At 48.9% G+C, this 17,615-nt stretch overlaps 4 protein-coding genes and 1 non-coding gene across 5 annotated transcripts; 4 read left to right on the top strand and 1 right to left on the bottom strand.

Moving 5' to 3' along the window:
• Positions 1-764: 764 nt before the first annotated feature.
• Positions 765-6,954, top strand: BO79DRAFT_244452 (ssDNA endodeoxyribonuclease RAD2; the record flags this gene model as incomplete). Its single annotated transcript, XM_025685373.1, has 7 exons — positions 765-959; positions 1,013-2,093; positions 2,157-2,403; positions 2,718-2,816; positions 2,862-2,913; positions 3,217-3,401; positions 3,463-6,954. 7 exons carry the CDS (start codon positions 765-767, stop codon positions 6,872-6,874), a joined length of 5,271 nt encoding a protein of 1,756 aa, XP_025541465.1. The 3' UTR covers positions 6,875-6,954.
• A 775-nt stretch (positions 6,955-7,729) lies between these two features.
• Positions 7,730-8,245, bottom strand: BO79DRAFT_226966 (uncharacterized protein; the record flags this gene model as incomplete). The annotated part of the gene is made up of 2 exons (XM_025683838.1): positions 7,730-7,936; positions 8,054-8,245. 2 exons carry the CDS (start codon positions 8,243-8,245, stop codon positions 7,730-7,732), a joined length of 399 nt encoding a protein of 132 aa, XP_025541464.1.
• BO79DRAFT_236737 (LPS glycosyltransferase) lies at positions 8,069-12,284 on the top strand (the record flags this gene model as incomplete). Its single annotated transcript, XM_025684614.1, has 6 exons — positions 8,069-8,506; positions 8,674-9,228; positions 10,862-11,155; positions 11,217-11,360; positions 11,412-11,473; positions 11,540-12,284. The coding sequence occupies exons 1-6, from the start codon at positions 8,390-8,392 to the stop codon at positions 12,282-12,284; spliced, it is 1,917 nt and encodes a 638-aa protein (XP_025541463.1). The 5' UTR covers positions 8,069-8,389.
• On the top strand, positions 9,935-10,014 carry BO79DRAFT_t88. Its single transcript has one exon. It is a non-coding gene; the product is annotated as a tRNA-Arg (tRNA).
• An 828-nt stretch (positions 12,285-13,112) lies between the features above and the next one.
• BO79DRAFT_143798 (uncharacterized protein) lies at positions 13,113-16,279 on the top strand (the record flags this gene model as incomplete). Its single annotated transcript, XM_025678346.1, has 5 exons — positions 13,113-13,376; positions 13,439-14,065; positions 14,138-14,297; positions 15,134-15,584; positions 15,640-16,279. The coding sequence occupies 5 exons, from the start codon at positions 13,113-13,115 to the stop codon at positions 16,277-16,279; spliced, it is 2,142 nt and encodes a 713-aa protein (XP_025541462.1).
• Positions 16,280-17,615: the final 1,336 nt, after the last annotated feature.

The raw sequence follows: 17,615 nt of genomic DNA, 5'->3' as shown, positions 1-17,615 counted from the left end.
TCCTCCGCTTCTTGAAGAAGCTGGTTCAAAATGCCGTGTAGTACGGCGGGCATTAGCGGCCATCGAGTAAAAGCTTTCAAAGTCTCTTTAACTGCCAGAGTATAATCGATCAGGACTTCTGTGAGGGGGCGGGTCAAGTCCCTGGCATCACGTGAGGCTGCTTATCGGCCTGGTTTGCCTCCCGTCCCTTGTTGGGCCTATCTGCGGAGTAGTGTTTATTAATCATTATCATTATTAGCACTTTTATTACTTGCGCGGAGATCATGAGGTAAAGACCTTGGGGCTCCCCATCGGTGATCTTCCGTCCAGCTCTCCATAAGACCCCAAACAACGGGATGCATAAGTAATACAAAAGCCGCGCATTGGATCTAGTGGCTGCCACTTGATACATGAGGCATCGGAATTAAATCAAGCCCAAAGTATGCATATATATCTACTACAAAGTAAAAGGGGTCCCGTATGAACCCTCACTGCACGTATAACACGAACACACTGTCTAAAAAGCAACCGCGACTTTTCTTGACATTTGCCCTAATTACCTTCGCAACACGCCGAAGAAAGGCAGAAGTTTTGTTAGGAAAGCAAGTGGAGAAGCACCATATCATCACGTGAACCCTACCGCTCACATGTCGATATGATAAGCAGGGCGGTGGAAGCCAGAAAATCTCCCGCTATCTCCGCATTTCTCCAAATCCTATGATCACCTCAAATCAGCTGGTATTCGTATCAATCGACCGTCCCGTGTCGATATCCATGCTGCTTCTATGTCTTTAATACTCGGGCGCGTCCCGCGCTTTCTGTCAGTACGGCTGGCTACTGTCGGACATGCTAAACCGACACAAAAAGCGACGTCCCTGGTCCGACTGATCTCCCAAAACGCAGCTGCATCATCGAGGAGCACTGAGGCTAAAGATCTTCCATTGGCATATACCTGGCTAACAAGAACGCCAGGCCAAATTGTGAGAATTGCTATCTGCATATGACCGTTTCCATTCACTAAGTGTTTCAAGAGACGCCAGATGACGTCCTTTCGAGCGTATCCCCCATTCCAGAGTCCCTCTCGTTAAACTACGTACCTGTCCTCCTAGTCACTACTGCATTCGCCCACTGGATTGATGTATCGTCGAACCGCTTTCTGGAACAATTGATCAACTCTTTGTATTTATCTACACCAAACCGCGAATCGTCAGGACCTCTCCATGCCATTGTTGCCGTGGTCGATAAGCTACCCGACCTCCGCGCCAGGCTCGAAGGGCTTGTCGACAGCAAGATTTCATCTGACTCCGATGGAGTTTCGCTCTTGCTGGTAAAGGCAGAAAATTTACAGGGAACCATTGCTGTGCCTCGTCGTGTTCGCAGTATGGAAGCTGCAGAGTCCAGTTTGGTCTTTACTTTTCAAAACGACACATCCTCCAAGACTTTGCAGAGGTCGACTCATGAACTCGGACTGCGTCTCGCCAATACAATATTCATCAACGGGAATGACACCACTCTTTTTGGCACGCGCTGGACTTATACGCCTTCTCAGCAATATACCTTAGAGCAGTCAGTGAATCTCTCCAACTGCACGGTGACCTCAGCGGTCGCTTCCGTCCAAAACTCATTTAACCTCCCGCTCTATCCTGTTGGCCATCGAAGGAGAGTGATCTCAAGCATGGGAAATATCCTTCGTCAGTTGGCAAAACATCTGGATAGTCAATCAACGGAACCAATGCCAGCTTCATCTGAACTGGAAAAGGAACTGCCACGCTACATTGAGGAACACGGCATAGTTGACCGAAGGGTTTCTGTTTGGGCCCTGATTGAGAACTCCGAAAAGGGCTTTCAATTGGAAAACAACACTAATATGCAGGAGAGCCTCGTAAAAGCAATCCGCGCTGGAGGCAAACTCCATCGGGTCATGAGCGGTGGCGGTGGATGGGGAAAGAAACAAGGCCTTCTATCTTTGGACCCTGAAACTACGTTCAACGAAACAGACAATAATCAGGGGCTCCTAGGCCTGGACAATATCTTCGCAGACCAGGAGACGCAAAATCTCTCAGATATATCTACTCCGCCGCCTGCGTTCTTTGAGATGCCACAACTGGATCAAAGTATGTCAAGCTTGTCTCAAACTGCAGGACCGGGTGACTACATTCAATTCTTTGTTTCTGTAGAATCAGAGCATGCCCCGAAACCTCTTCGTCAAGATGAGGGCATTCGGCTCAAATTCGGCATTGTTGCTGATTCCGAGACCATTCCCAGCTCTTCCGATGGCGAGGAGAAGGATCTGGGTGTTGTACCTCAGTTCTTTGGTGCGCTATCGGAGAAAGCAATCACTTATTCGCAGCCTGTGGTCGGTCCAGAGGCCTCTAATTCCCTCAAATCAAGTGCTAAGTTTGATATTCCCGGGTGCCACGTGGAGTTAGTGGTGGAATGATTGAATTGTGTGCAAAACCACATGTATCATGGGAAATTCATTATGCACGGGCACAGTACCCGATCTCCATGTCCATGGTCTCTTTTAATTCTACGGTCTCATCTTCCGAACCTGACTGTGTCTACGGACTTATACTTCTACATATCCTAATTAAATTGCAAACACGACCATCCCCGCCCATATATATAGTCTCGATACTGATCCATCATGGAGTTATGTTCTTCCATTAAGGGGAATCAAGAACACACGCCCGGTAGAACAAGACATACACCGTCGATCTACTAGTTTACTTTTACAGTGCGCCAAAGCACTTCATCAAATCAAAGACCTCACCATCGCTGTACGCTGGGCTGCGGTACCCTGTGGTCAACAATGTCCTGGAGGGATTGTTACTCAAGTAACTGCAGGCATTGCACTCGCCGATTGTGACTGATTCCTACAGGGTGCCTTGTAGACGGAGGGTTAACGGATTCTATCGTACAAATAGTGATAACGTACGTGGAACTGAGGGTCACAATCAAGATAGGTGGGGCTCATATTTCAATCTTTGAACCAGAATGGAGATTCGATGGATTCTGGAAAGACAAGCTGTAGCGCATAGTAGCGCACCTAGGTGAGGACTGATCAGTTGAATGGATGCGCATGGATAGAAGAGAGCCGGATTCAGAAGACATGAGTCCAGCAGGGTCGCCACAGTGATCAGGGTTGTGGGAGAGCTACGTTTGCATGATCTAGATAGTCCCCCGCCATTGGCTTGCAAATCTTACTTTTGACATACATCTTGGGAAATCCATCAGTCCCTGAAGCCATCGCGTCGGCCCCGTTCATATACATCACGTGATTCGATACCAGACAGTATCACGTGTCACAAAGTGTCCGATGACCTCATTGACGCCTCCCGACTGCAGTTGATCCGCGTCGTCTTATGTCGTCAAAACAATCGCCTAGTAGTAGGTTTCATCTCATACAACTTCTATGACGTGTAAGTATTCGGTACTTCGGTACGGCTGTCATAGCCCATAATATCGGGACTGCTGAAGCAGCATGGGTGTCCATGGGCTCTGGACGGTCGTACATCCTTGTGCACGGCCCATCAAATTGGAAACTCTCAACAAAAAGCGCCTGGCTGTCGATGCATCGATATGGATTTACCAGTTTTTGAAGGCGGTACGCGACAAAGAAGGCAATGCTCTCCGGAACTCTCATATCGTGGGCTTCTTTCGCCGCATATGCAAGCTACTCTACTTCGGAATCCAGCCGGTCTTCGTATTTGATGGTGGCGCGCCGGTCCTCAAGCGCCAGACTATAGCAAACCGGAAGAAACGGCGCGAAGGTCGGCGAGAAGATGCCGTGCGGACCGCTGGAAAGCTGCTCGCTGTGCAGCTGCAAAGGTCTGCTGAGGAAGAGGCGGCTGTCCGTCGGAGGGGGAGAACGACAAATGAAGAGGAGGTGCCGGACAACCCTGTTTATGTCGGTGATGCTTTCATAACGGAACAGGAAAAGAAGCAGACGCGGTCATTCAAGAAGAAAGACGCCTATCATCTGCCGGATTTACAAACCAGCCTTGAAGAGATGGGGGCCCCCAATGACCCTCGCATCATGTCACAGGAAGAATTGGAGGAATATGCGAGGCAATTTCATCAGGGAGAAGATATCAATTTGTATGATTTCTCGAAAATTGACTTTGATAGCCCATTCTTCGTCAGTCTCCCGGCGACGGACCGGTACAATATCCTCAATGCGGCCAGACTCCGAAGCCGTCTCCGGATGGGGTACTCAAAGGAGCAACTAGACAGCATGTTTCCTAATAGAATGGCGTTCTCGAAGTTCCAGATCGAGCGTGTAAAGGAGCGCAATGACTTAACCCAACGACTGATGAATATCAACGGCATGAATGGTGAAGATGCTCTGTACAAATCAGGACAACGTATTGCCGGAGAACGCGGGAAGGAGTATGTCTTGGTGAAGGATGATACCATTGAAGGGGGCTGGGTTCTGGGAGTTGTGGGAAACAAAGAAGGCCAGGAGGACAAACCTATTGATGTTGATCAGTATGGTCAGCAGCTGATATTCCCTGGCAAAGAGGATAATTCGGATGACGATGATGGTGGCTTTGAAGATGTGCCTATCGAAGGATTGAACCGACTTCCTAAGCTGCCTTTCCTTCAAAAAGGGGGTTTCGGTGAATCAAACAGGAACCAGATGCGTGATAGCTTGGATACAGGAAGCCCCGAGCTGCAGGAAGCCAACGATGACTCCCTTTTCGTGGAAGGTGGCCAGAACGAACTAGCGAATCATAACCACCATACCACAGATACATTGTTCGATGCCACTGGAGATGATGATGACGAAACGCTTCAACGAGCGATCGCGATGTCTCTCCAATCTGGTGTTCGTGCCGATGCCGATACCAACGATGATGATCTACCTGAAATCCAGCTTAACCAGAACTACATGTCCCTTCCATCTATCCACGAGGCCCCCGCAGACCTTACAGATCATAGTGATGACGAAGAAATGGACTTAGTCGCCGCCTTAGCACAATCCAAGAGAGTACAGAAAGCACCGCCCAAAGTGGCAGGTAACCCCTTCGATGGTCCGCTTCCCTTTGAGTCACTTAAACCATTCAAAGCTGGAAAATCAACCAACCGTGGTAAATCAGCTGAACAAGAATCTGGCGCAACAAAACCCGACAATGAATCAAGTAAGACGAAGGATAACCAGATACTGCCGCCGTGGTTCTCAGGGCCATCGCAAAGTGTCAAGGATGTTGAGTTCGTCAGTGATGAGGTTCACCATCGTCCAGTGGCGAAGCCGCCTAGTGAGCAGAATGTACCAGATCACGTGTTCATCGTTGGCGATGAAGAAACGATGGAGGACCATGATTCAGGGGCTTCAAAAGGCTCAAAACCATTCATTGACTTGGTGCCGACTCCTCAATCGAACGGTGGTGGTCAAGAATCTCAAATCAAACTCGAGGTTGGACCACAAGTAACTCCTGTCGAAGCACAAGCTACTGAAACAAAGGACGCCGAAGCTTTGGAAGCACATACGGGAGATATCATTCCAGTGGATGCGTCCAATCCATCTATGACGGAGAGACACATCTCCATTGATGATGAAACAGATTTGAGGCACGCCGAAACGTCGCCATCGCCTGAGTTCGAGGATGTTGTCATACAGCCAGACAGCATACCCACGGAACCAACTACCCTAGATCAATCAGACCAAGTGGAAGAATATTATGATGACGACAATTTTTCAGATCCTGAAGACGAGCAATTACTCGAACAGCTCGCGGCTGAGGGGGAAGAGCATGTACGCTTTGCAGCGACACTAAACTCTACTTCTCACACCGAACTTCCATTTGACTACGAGCAAGAGCTAAGACAGTTGCGGTCTCAGCAAAAGAAGGACCGCCGAGATGCAGACGAAGTGTCACAAGCCATGATTACTGAATGCCAGCAGTTGCTGAGGCTATTCGGTCTTCCATACGTCACGGCCCCTATGGAGGCTGAAGCCCAGTGTGCAGAATTGGTGTCCCTCGGCCTTGTTGATGGTATCATCACCGATGATAGTGATGTATTTTTATTTGGAGGCACACGCGTCTACAAAAATATGTTCAACCAAAGCAAGTTTGTTGAATGCTACCTCACAACTGACCTAGAGAAAGAGTACTCTCTGTTCCGCACCAAACTCATCAGGCTCGCCCATTTATTAGGGAGTGACTACACAGAAGGAATCCCCGGCATCGGGCCTGTAACTGCTTTAGAGATCCTCACCGAATTCGGGACACTGGAAGAATTCCGTGATTGGTGGACGCAGGTGCAGACAGGACTCAATATGGGCAACGATAGTCATGCAATATTCTACAAGAAGTTCAAAAAGCATGCTACAAAAATCTTCCTACCACCATCTTTCCCCGATCCCCGAGTCGATGCCGCGTACCTGGAACCAGAGGTGGATTCGGACCCGTCTCCCTTTCAATGGGGAGTGCCCGACTTGCATGGTCTAAGGGACTTCCTTATGTCAACAGTTGGCTGGAGTCAAGAACGCACTGATGAGGTGCTGGTGCCCGTAATTCGCGATATGAACCGCAGAGAGCAGGAGGGCACACAATCGAATATTACTAGTTTCTTCAGCGGTCCGCAAGGAGCGGGTGCTTTTGCACCGCGTGTCCGCAATGGTGGACAGACAAGGATGGAGAAAGCATTTAGTCGCCTCCGGCAGCAAGCTGTATCTGTGGAACAGGCTGATTCAATTGGCATAGATAGTCACTTGCATGATCCAGCTGCAGATGGGTCATTGGAGAGCCCAGTACCATCAAATCTGGCGACAGGAAAGGAGACGCGCCCCAAACGAGGGCGTCGTGGAGCACGAAATGCACCGGATGGGCACGATGATATGGCGGAGAGGACTGCTACCAACAAAAAGCGTCGGACCCGCGCCAAGTAAATAATTGATCGCAGTGATGTCAGGACTATAATGCAGTGGCTACATGCTGTTGCTACTACTGAAAAATATATTGATGATAGTACGTCCCGGGTAGCTAGTAATCTAAGGCGTTAGGGATCTTTGTGTAGTGTCGGTGTATTCTGTAGTTGCTTCGAGCTGTCCCGGCATTCAATATGCGAAAAGTAAAACTAGTGAACTTGTCTGCTCTGAGTAGCGAGATATCCACCTGCAAGACCCCTGGATGGTGGGGTAACTTGGCCTGACCGACACGATTTATTCGTTGCCATGGATGACCGGAACTGACAGAGTCGCTAGCTAGGTCAAGAGAAAGACTTTGCCTCATGGAGGAAGGTACGCACTGCAGTAACCGAAGTACCACTATAGTTGCCGTGTAGATAGTGGGGATAGTCCCCGTTACTAGAAGTGGGCCGGCTGGCCTTCCCCTTGGGTAGCTGTCGAATGTCATTCTCATTCAGCAAGAAAATAAAGCTTGTTACTCCGTACCCAACCCTGAATTTTCTGCTTGTCATGAAAATGCGAGAAAGAGAAGAAAGAAAGGCACCTTCACCAACGCCAACTGGGACTATAGGTCAAAATCTACCATATTCGGCTTGTATATAAGACTAATTCAAATGATCGATCTTTTAGGAAGCCAACAACACACGTTATCTGTCACGGTGTAACGAGCACTGCTCGATGTTACACAAATGGGGCTATTGCACAATCGATCGAAACCATATCCCAGCCACGGTAAGGTGGGTCGGATCTGATAGTCTTGTCTTCCCAAGGTACCCTTCCGTAACCCGTTATAAGGTTTATTCAAACTCGGCTATATCTCATATGCCACTCGTCTCATCACTCGGCTATCGTAGGGTCGGCAGATGGCAGCTTCCCCGTGCGTGAAGCTATCCCCATGACACGATAAGCCCTGCCGGCCAGCTGATCCTCCGGCACAACCTGCCGAATCGCGTCTAGTGCCTTGGCGATCGTCAATGGTGGACGATCTTGGGGATATGATTGGTGGGGGAGGGGGAGAGCAGAGCCGGGCGGCGCCGCATCGAACTACCAAATCAAGTTAGCGTGGGCTGTCACGGGGTCGGTGTAGGACTTGCCTATTTGGGAACAAAGGGAGGGTGGCAGCATGAAAGCGAGGAAACCCAGATAAATATACCCTCTCACAGTCCGTCTCTCACCTTCTTCTTCTTCATCATCATCATCATCAATCTTAATTGCCAGCTCCATCAGAGACCTCATCTGGTCGGTGTCCTCGCGACTCACCCGCGCTTTCCCTTCTCGACCTGTCCGTCTATCTCGGCTCCCATCAATAGATGGCGCTCTCTCTTTATCCCCTCCGTCGTCATTCTCACGCATATACTATTGCCCTTTCGCAACCTATTCGCAGAGCCAGTAGGAATTGAATGCACTTATCAAATACGTTTCTTGAATCATACATCATAAACTCAATATCTTCCCCAATTCAAGCCCAATCCAATTACGCAAACAAACAAACCCAATATGGCCATCGAGATCCTTCCCCTCACAAAAGAGGATATTCCCTCGGCCGTAGCATGCATACAGAAAGCGTTCGCCGACGACCCGTACTTTCACTGGGTATTCAACAATAAATCCGGGGTAAGTAGCCCTCCGTTCGAGGACCTTCCAATCTCGGTTAGAGATACCAGGTACCTCGAACGATGTACAGACTGAGCTAGAGTTGTACATGTAGAATCCCGCTCCCTACTCTGCACTGTCAGTCCCAACTCTACCATATAAATCAAACTAAACAAAATTATGAACAGTTCAATATTCACCGCAACGCTGCCTCTCTTGCTGCACACTTCCTCTACGGCCTTTCCTGCAACGAGCCTATTTTCGTGGCCAAATACACTACCAACACCCCCAGAGACAAGATCCCCACCGATTCCCCCGTCGTCGGAGTCTGCTGGTGGTACAGCCCGCAACCCCCGTCCGAGCCTGTCCCCTGGTCCGTCTGGGCGCAAGACTGGATCCTCTCCTTCCGCCAGCTGTACAATAACATCCGATTCGGTGGCCGAGGTGGCCTTAACGTCCGTCGTTACTGGCTCTGGAAAGCCCGACAACAGGAGACTCACAACCGAGTTTGGACTGATCCCCGCGGCTACTACTTCTGCAATGTGATCGCGGTCGACTCCTCGATGCGAGGAATGGGGCTGGGTCGGAAATTGGTCGAGGTAGTCAGTCAACAAGCTGATCGAGAGGGCATGCCTTGCTACTTGGAAAGTTCCAAGGGGTTCCCAAACCTGATAATCTATGAGAAATTGGGGTTCGAGATGGTCAGTGAGATTGAGTGTGTGGACGGCAAGGATAAATGCAAGGTATGTCAGACTTTTCAGCTCTTGTTGGGTTTCTTATGTCGCCGTGTGGGTGGGCTAATGAGCACAGCTGTATTGTATGATCCGTCAGCCAAAGATAAAGGCGTAGATGAGATCGTAGATGTATGCCTTATTATCCAAATAGCATGCAACATCCATGTCTACTACTACCATTTCTACAGTGAAAGGCGTTCAACTCCCAAGTATATCGACGCTATTTGACTACAATATCTAACGTGGAGGGGGAAGGGAGAGAAGGTGGCAGACATGATTTCCATAGTTCAGACTACCAAGGATTTGGAGCGAGTGACAGATACTTTTGTCTGGCTTGAGATGGTGGAAAGTCACCTTCCATCTGCTTGGATGACTAGCTCCGAAGTATATTTACCCTGAGCCAAGTTGGTACTTAGGAGTAAGATACATCGTAGGAAATCCTTCGATAGAAATGATTTTAATATGATTTATGTAGTTAAGGTTTACCTTATCTGTAAAGTGTGGCATCCGAATGAGGTCAACTTCAATTCAGATCGCGCAATTCTAGGATGCTCTCTAATAAGCATAAACACCACCCGCAACACGCTAGCGGTTCGTATAATCGCAATAGGAAATTCTTGGCGGTGTTGTGAAATTTACAAGAAAATGCGGTATCCATGGGTCATAACCCCATGCGGTGATAAGACAAATTTGCGAAACCATTTCAACACAAGTGGCCCTTGTGGCGCAATCGGTAGCGCGTAAGACTTCTAGATTGAGATCTTAAGGCTGTGGGTTCGACCCCCACCAGGGGCTTTCTTTGTTTCTTTTTTTTTTCCCACCCCCCTTTCCCACCTTTTAACACGGTACAAGTTATATGCACTGTTTGCATTCTCTATTTTCTTTATTTCCTTTCTACCTCTTTCCATCGCGGGGGTGGCCTCTCTCAGATGCTTGTTCATCTGACTCTAATCACCAACCTGGTAAATGCAAGCCGAGTCTGCCCTGAAGTAGAGCCGGATTATCCAAGAACGCAGTAGCGAGTAGAACTTGTGCATACCTCCGACGAGTTCCGAAGAACCAACTAAACATTAAGATAACTAACTAACAATTAACATAAGTAATCTTATCGCTGTGAATAATACACTAGGGACTTAGGTTGCATTTCTTTATATTATGTACCTTAATGATAATTCATGAATCCCGATAAATATGATTATCAATTCGTATAACCACGAAGCTAGCTTGCAGTTTTATTTACACAGACTAGAAGAGTGGATCAATGCATGGAATTACTGGCCGAGACATGATAGTGTTACTGGACAGAGAATATTCTATATTGTTTCCTGTTTGGTGGTGTAATGATCCTATGGCTCGAGACCACTCCCAAGGCTATTATTAGGGCCATCTCTGATCCATCCCTAGGCGACCAGTTCCTCATTCATAAACTTAAAAGAAAGTCTTTTGTTGCTGCGGGGCTACCTTGAATCTCCACTACATCGTATCCATGCCGGAGTGACGATTCCCGTTTTCGGGAAAGATTGCTTGTACGTACCAACCTGCCGTTCCTGAACAAAGAATGTGGATACAACCCAAAACGTCCAGCTTTTCTTTCTTAAGGTTTACCCATATAATCCCAAAATAGTGACCCATGATTACCAAGAGACTTCACGAGAAGGCGCAAGAAGTGTGCAGTTTGCGACATGCAAGATATTTCACCTTGTTCAATGTCTCCTCTCACTTTGTAGACCATCTTCAACTGGCGCCAGTTCTCAGCATGATTCGGGGGAAATCCAGATTTACGAAATACATTGTCGCTGCATTCGCCAGTTATATTATTCTCACTCTTTTATTCAATGGTACGGGGGGAAAGTATTGGAAACGGGACTGGGTGAAGATCGCGCGGTCCACGTTAGAGGATCGGGCGCTGGAGCATATTCAGAATGAGACGCTTGGGGTTTGTTCCGTTTTACATTTCCTGATGATGTCCGTTACGTATTACTAACGGTTTTCGACAGTTTGAACACATTTACGCCATTGGGCTGAAAGAACGAACAGATAAGCGCGATTTCCTCAACCTCGCTGCGTCGATAGCCGGGTTTCGGGTCGAATGGGTAGACGGGGTACATCCAGAGGATATGAGCGAGAAGGCTCTGCTCAACGTACGCTGCTTTATGTCTGAGACCTCTGGCCATAGCTAACACCTCTTATAGGAAAATTTATTAGCACCATCCGAGATAGGATGCTGGCGCGCTCATATGAACGCTTTGAGCAAGTCAGTATGCTCCTTCGTCAATGCAAAAACCCTATCCTGATATAAGCTGACATTATCATGATATAGTATGGTCCAAAATTCCTACTCAACAGCGCTTATCCTTGAAGACGACGCAGACTGGGACGTTGGCATTAGGCAGCAACTCCGCGAATTCGCTCGAGGCGTGCGCGCGTTAACCAGAAATGCTAATACGACCAAGAGCGCTCCATACGGCACCAACTGGGACATCCTCTGGGTGGGCGGATGCGCTTCATCTGCCGCTCCCAACGAGACGCAATTCTATGCCATCCCAAATGACCCAACTGTCCCCAGTGTCGATCACCGTGGTACGTGGGGCGGCCCCCTCGACTCATGGAAGGATATTTATCCTGAGACGTCGACTCGTTTCATTTATCGGGCTGATATGGGCTGCTGCACCTATGGGTACGCGGTGACCAAGCGAGGCGCAGAGAGGATTCTAGCAGCCTTAGCAGTCGATCGGCTCGTGGCTGCAGTGGATAACTCTATGGCTGATATGTGTGGGGGTAAGGATGGCCGTTCGCAGATCGAGTGTTATGCGCCGTTCCCCAACATCATCGGGACGTACAAAGCGGCCGGTCTTGCGTCGAAGGATTCGGACATCCGTGAAGGCAGCGACGAGTGGCACGAGGCACAGGCTTGGAACCTCATGTACAGCACTCGACTGAATATTCATCGACTGGTGGCTGGTAGGGATACTGTTTATGCCCAGTATGATGAGGGTTTTCCTTGGTCGCGGCGCGTGTTGGATTGGAAGGAGTTCGAGTACCCGAGGGGTTATCTAGTTTCTTGAGCTTGTTGGTACATATTTGCTAGCGCGACTTATAGTAATTATATCCAAGAATGTATTGTCCCTTGTTTAACCCTTAGCTATGGCTTTTGTGCCTCCGATAGATAAGAAGAGCCTGGCCCAGGTCGCTCTTGCTGCGCAGTCCATGGAACCTGGCCCGTACAACACAGATCGATCCCTCTCCTAACCACAACGACCCAACAAATGAACGGAGAACCCCAAGCTCAATTCCCGCGAAATTCACAGTCCAAGCATACAAAGTCTGGTCCCTGACGGAAACAGGAACCGCCACCCCTCTCCCAAGGTTTACAGGAGCCGTACAAACCCACATTCCAGTGCCCGCAACCATCCCTATCTTACTTCCGTTTCCGGCTTCGATCCAGGTTCCCCGCCCCCCCTGGCGCACATCACGAGTACGAGAAGTAACTATAAAGTGTAACATTGAGGTTCCTTTCTGACCCGCTCTTTTCTCAATCATGTGCCTTTGGATACGGTAGAGCACACTCGCACAAGTCTGGGTCGTGGGGCCTCATGATGTTTCAGTGCGTTCTTCTCTCTAGCACCACAACCTCTGGGTCACTCTAGACATCATGTACTTGGTAGACCTGTTGGACATGACCTGTAGCGCCACCCAACCAAGGTAGATGTCATTGAGAGAAAGTGGAGTGGATGGTGGTAGAGTTTCTTTCCTTCCTTGAAATAGAGATCCCTGGTGCATACATAGCTTTTAGGACCCGGGGATGATATGCTGTGTTTATTGCAGAGCCTCACCCTCTAGAAAGCAACACGATTCGCTGAACCGATCCAATTATACTATACTGGGTTTTCAACATGGTTGTTGCAGAAACGAACCCGAAGGACGATGAGTGCAAGGGTCTATTGACTTCGATAAGTTGCACTCCTGCAAGCCCACCACCACCACCACCACCCTCATCACCACCCCCATCATCGGACGATGTGAAGCTGGAGCTGGGATATTATTCATATGAGGATGAAAAGAGGCCTGGGGCGTTGTCTGAAGAGCCGGAAAAGCAGATAGGAAGTGTTGGACTTCTTGTATGGATGACAATTAATATTGTCGCGACTGTTGCTATTGTAAGTTTCTGTCATGCTAGCCATGAAGATGATTATTACTAGTTACTGACACACTCAATCAGGTCTTTACTAACAAATCCATCCTCTCCAATGCATCTTTCCGCAACTCACAAGTATCCTTCGCCGCCTACCATTTCACCATCACCGGACTCACACTATGGCTAGCATCGCGGCCATTCTGCGGCTGGTTCAAACCAAAGCACGTATCACCCTATCGAATCCTCCACCTTGTTGCGGCCATGTGCATCCAGGTCATTTTTCAGAACCTGGCTTTGGCTTATTCGTCGGTTATCTTTCACCAGCTGGCGCGGCTGCTCCTTACACCTGCTACGGCGTTGTTAAATTTTGTGCTGTTCCAGTCCAGCATCCCCAAGTCGGCGTTCCTTCCCCTGGTCCTACTCTGCACGGGAGTTGGCATTGTCTCGTACTTTGATTCACTACCGTCCGCGAAAGGCAACGATACTACGACACCAGAGGGTATTTTCTTCGCTTTGTCGGGTGTGTGCGCTAGTGCACTGTACACGGTCTTGGTGGGCCGGTATCATAAGAAGCTGGAGATGAGTAGTATGCAGCTTCTGCTCAATCAGGCCCCTGTCAGCGCGGCTGTCCTGCTGTGTGTTGTTCCGTGGATGGAGACGTTTCCAGAGGTTGCGACTGTTCCTGGGTCGTTGTGGACTTCGATACTTGCGGTAAGTTGACTCGGTTGTTTCTTTGTTTGACAATGAATAAGGGTAGAGAAGTGGCTGATTTATGCTTCGCAGAGTGGAATATTCGCTTGTCTGGTGAACCTGTCTCAGTTCTATATAATTGATGCTGCTGGGCCGGTTACAAGCACGGTGATCGGACAGCTCAAGACGTGCATCATTGTAGGGCTGGGATGGGTGCTGAGTGATCATGAGATTCTGCGGCAGAGTGTCGCGGGTATTTTGATGGCTTTGACGGGAATGAGCTTGTAAGTTACCTTGTCTTTCTGGTTACTCTGGTATAACTGACTTCCTGTAGGTATATGAGGATAATTTTGAGGCACCAAACATGATAAATATGAAATCTGAAGGTGTATACTCCGCGGAGGTTGGCATTGGGTGGATTGTACTAGGATGGGAGTGGATTTGGGGTACATATGCTCGTGTTCGAATTTCTTTTTCCATTCACAGAAAATGTGGCATATAACTATACTGTTTGCAATATCCTGGACAAGCTTGGATCGAAGAGTGCTTAGAAGATGAGATATAAGTGTATAACATCAAATGCAATACTATCTACAGCGTCTCAAACGAACGGTATCGATTGAGCCATTTGCTCGATCGAAGCTGTCGGAAAGAGAAAATGGCTCCCGAATTCCCTACCCTTATGCCTGTCGCTCGAAGTAAGTTTTCAAATTCTTTGAAAATCAAGGAGCCATCCGCCCGGTCGATCAGTAGGTGCGAGTGGGTCGTATTCGTGTGATGAACGTTTTCGGCAATGGAGCATCAGTGGATGTGACGCTGAGGTACCTGGTCCAAGTAAGACATATCCGCCTTGACTCCATCACTGAATACGAAGATTGTTGATCCACCAATGCCCACCCTGCCATTGTACATGGGACCATGTCCATATTACCTGGCCCTGGTCCAAGATTCTATCTAGGGTGAGGCGAGAACAACTTCAGGGTGGTCTCTTCTATGATAACCCCCAAACCACATTATCGCCTGATCATTGCCCCGAAATTCAAAATCTTTGCCAAATCGCCCTGATGATACTTCAGTCATCTCCTCGAGGATCCTGCCTCCAATGGCTCACATCCCAATTTAACCGGCGTCGATTTCAGCTCTCGTTCGCCCTTGCCATTGTTCTTCTCCTCTCATACCTCTTCCATCTTGATGTCCTCCCAACCGACTATGAGGCCCCCTTCAAAGACCACTATGCTCGCACTCTTTCAGCACGAGAGCTCCTCGCCCGTCCGCTCTCCCAAGATCTCACCACCATCCCTAAGCTTATCCATCAGACGTGGTTCCCTGCCGGTAGCAACATGAGCGACGATGCCCAAACCTGGGTACGAACAATGCGCTCGCAGAATGCAGATTGGGAGTATGTACTATGGGATGACGAGACGAACCGGATGCTCGTGGAACAGTACTTCCCTTGGTTCCTGACAGACTACAACCGTCTCCCCAAGGAGATCCACCGAGCAGATGTGGTTCGCAACCTCTACATGTACCTATTCGGAGGGTAAGTCACCACCGAAACTATTATCCTCGCATTAGCTAACAGCAGTAATCTCTAGAATGTACGCCGACGTCGACACAGAAGCTCTCCGGCCCGTGGAGCCTCTCTTCACCAGCCATTCCACCACCCTTGCCAAGCACAGTCAAATCCTTTCCTCAGGGCCACGCAAGAACGACCATGAATGCACACAGCGCGGCTTTGTCGGCCATATGGCACACAAAGAAGGATTGGATGGCCCCGCCGCCGTCCCTAATGGCTGGATGGCATCACCCCCCGGCCACCCTTTCTGGCTCCTGCCTGTGATCCACGTGATTGAGAATCCCAACGGGAACGGCGATGGATCTGTTGAGTCACTTACGGGGCCTGGGGCACTTGGTACTATGCTACACAAGTATTACGAGGACTTCAAGGATAGTTCGGTGCGGACGCATGTGTGTCGAACGGTGCGGCGGTGGTCACCTGCGTGGGACCTGTACTGTGGACCAGAGGGCAGTGAAGATGAGGTTGGGGCAAAGGCTGATAAGATGGTGGTGTTGCCGCGACAGCAGATCTATCCGTATAGCTGGGCGGATGATAAGCACCCGGCGTGCCTGGCGGCGTGGGGCAATCCGGACTTCAATCCGGATGAGTGTAAGCGGTGGATTGATGTGGATGAGTGGCCGAGTTATTTCATTACATATTGTACGCATTCGTGGTGAGAAAGCATGGAAGTAAGTAGGATTTGATGTGCTGGTTTCTGGGCAATAGACCGATTGGTATTGTGGATTGGTGTTTTAGGTTGATAGTTTTCTTGTTTAACAATAGTTCAAGCTTTTATGGTTATGCTGATCGGAATGTATGGATCTGCGTGAAGAGAACTGCCATTGTATGGCTGGCACAAGCCATGTGTTGTCACTCTTACTATTTGACATACAAAGCCAAGAATCTTCGCTTGTGAATATGCTAGCTCCAACATAAAAGACTATTAGCCAATGTCTCAATAGTGAATAGATTTACGGACATAAAGACTGAAAGGTTTGACACATTAAGTTTTTGCAGGCTCCAGCTTAAGGATGCCCATTCCCAAAACGGAACAGTCACCCTTTTCCGTGCTCTGATTGGTCAATGGGGTCAATGTCCGCAAGCGTCAGCCCTACTCGATTAATAACTATACTACTACTAGACTAGTATACAGAATACAGTTAGAACATCTTCCGAGCTTCCGGTAGGCAAATGGGTTGCCCCGTCAAGGTTGGCCAACTTTCACCAGACATTCTGTTATTTTCTCATCCAGTCTCACCCCATCCCTGTTAGTCGGACAGTCTAGCTCAACGACGTAAGCATGGCCAAAGAATACTATCTAGTTAGTCAGCTCAGCTTACGATCCCCTGTCTCATCCTAAAATCTATCTGGAGATCCACCCGCTCCGAAGTTCCCCCATTGCCCCTGAATCCGGGTGTTAATCATCATCGATACCCACAATGACTATATTATTGAGAGTTGGATTGCTACCCGGCCCCTGATCCACCAGCCCCATCCGAGATTCCTCAGACTCAGATCGTAGCAAATGGAACGTGTGCGCGACAACCTAAGCTAGTCCCTTGTAAGTAGCCGCCAATGGACCTGCTACAAATAAACGCCCCCAAAACACTGGAGACCAATCAGATTCCCTTCATTTGGACCCCTGCTACGACCTGACCAATGAAAGCAGCTTTTAAATGGCCGCCTACGGACCTGCTGAAGCTTGATTGATGCAGCTGTGCAGTTGCAATGAATGAATCATGCAGAGTAGGGTTACACCCAAGCCTTCCTCCCACGGATGAGACCCCGTCAAAACCCGCAAACGTCCCAGGGTCACACTCTCTCCTTCGTTTAGCCCCAGACCCTGATTTTCTCGGTCCAGACTATCCCGGCGTTGCAGTGGTTGCCAGTTCCATGGAAATAGACCTAGCACCTAGCAGAAGGAAGTAGTGCTATCCACCACTACTAGTACTAGATATATCCAGGTTTGACCGTGAGATGGTTCTTTTGGCGGAGTGAAACGCCCCTAATGGC

This window comes from Aspergillus costaricaensis (assembly GCF_003184835.1).
Source record: "Aspergillus costaricaensis CBS 115574 unplaced genomic scaffold BO79scaffold_10, whole genome shotgun sequence".
Lineage (NCBI taxonomy): Eukaryota > Fungi > Ascomycota > Eurotiomycetes > Eurotiales > Aspergillaceae > Aspergillus > Aspergillus costaricensis.
This window is presented reverse-complemented; position numbering and strand designations above follow the sequence as displayed.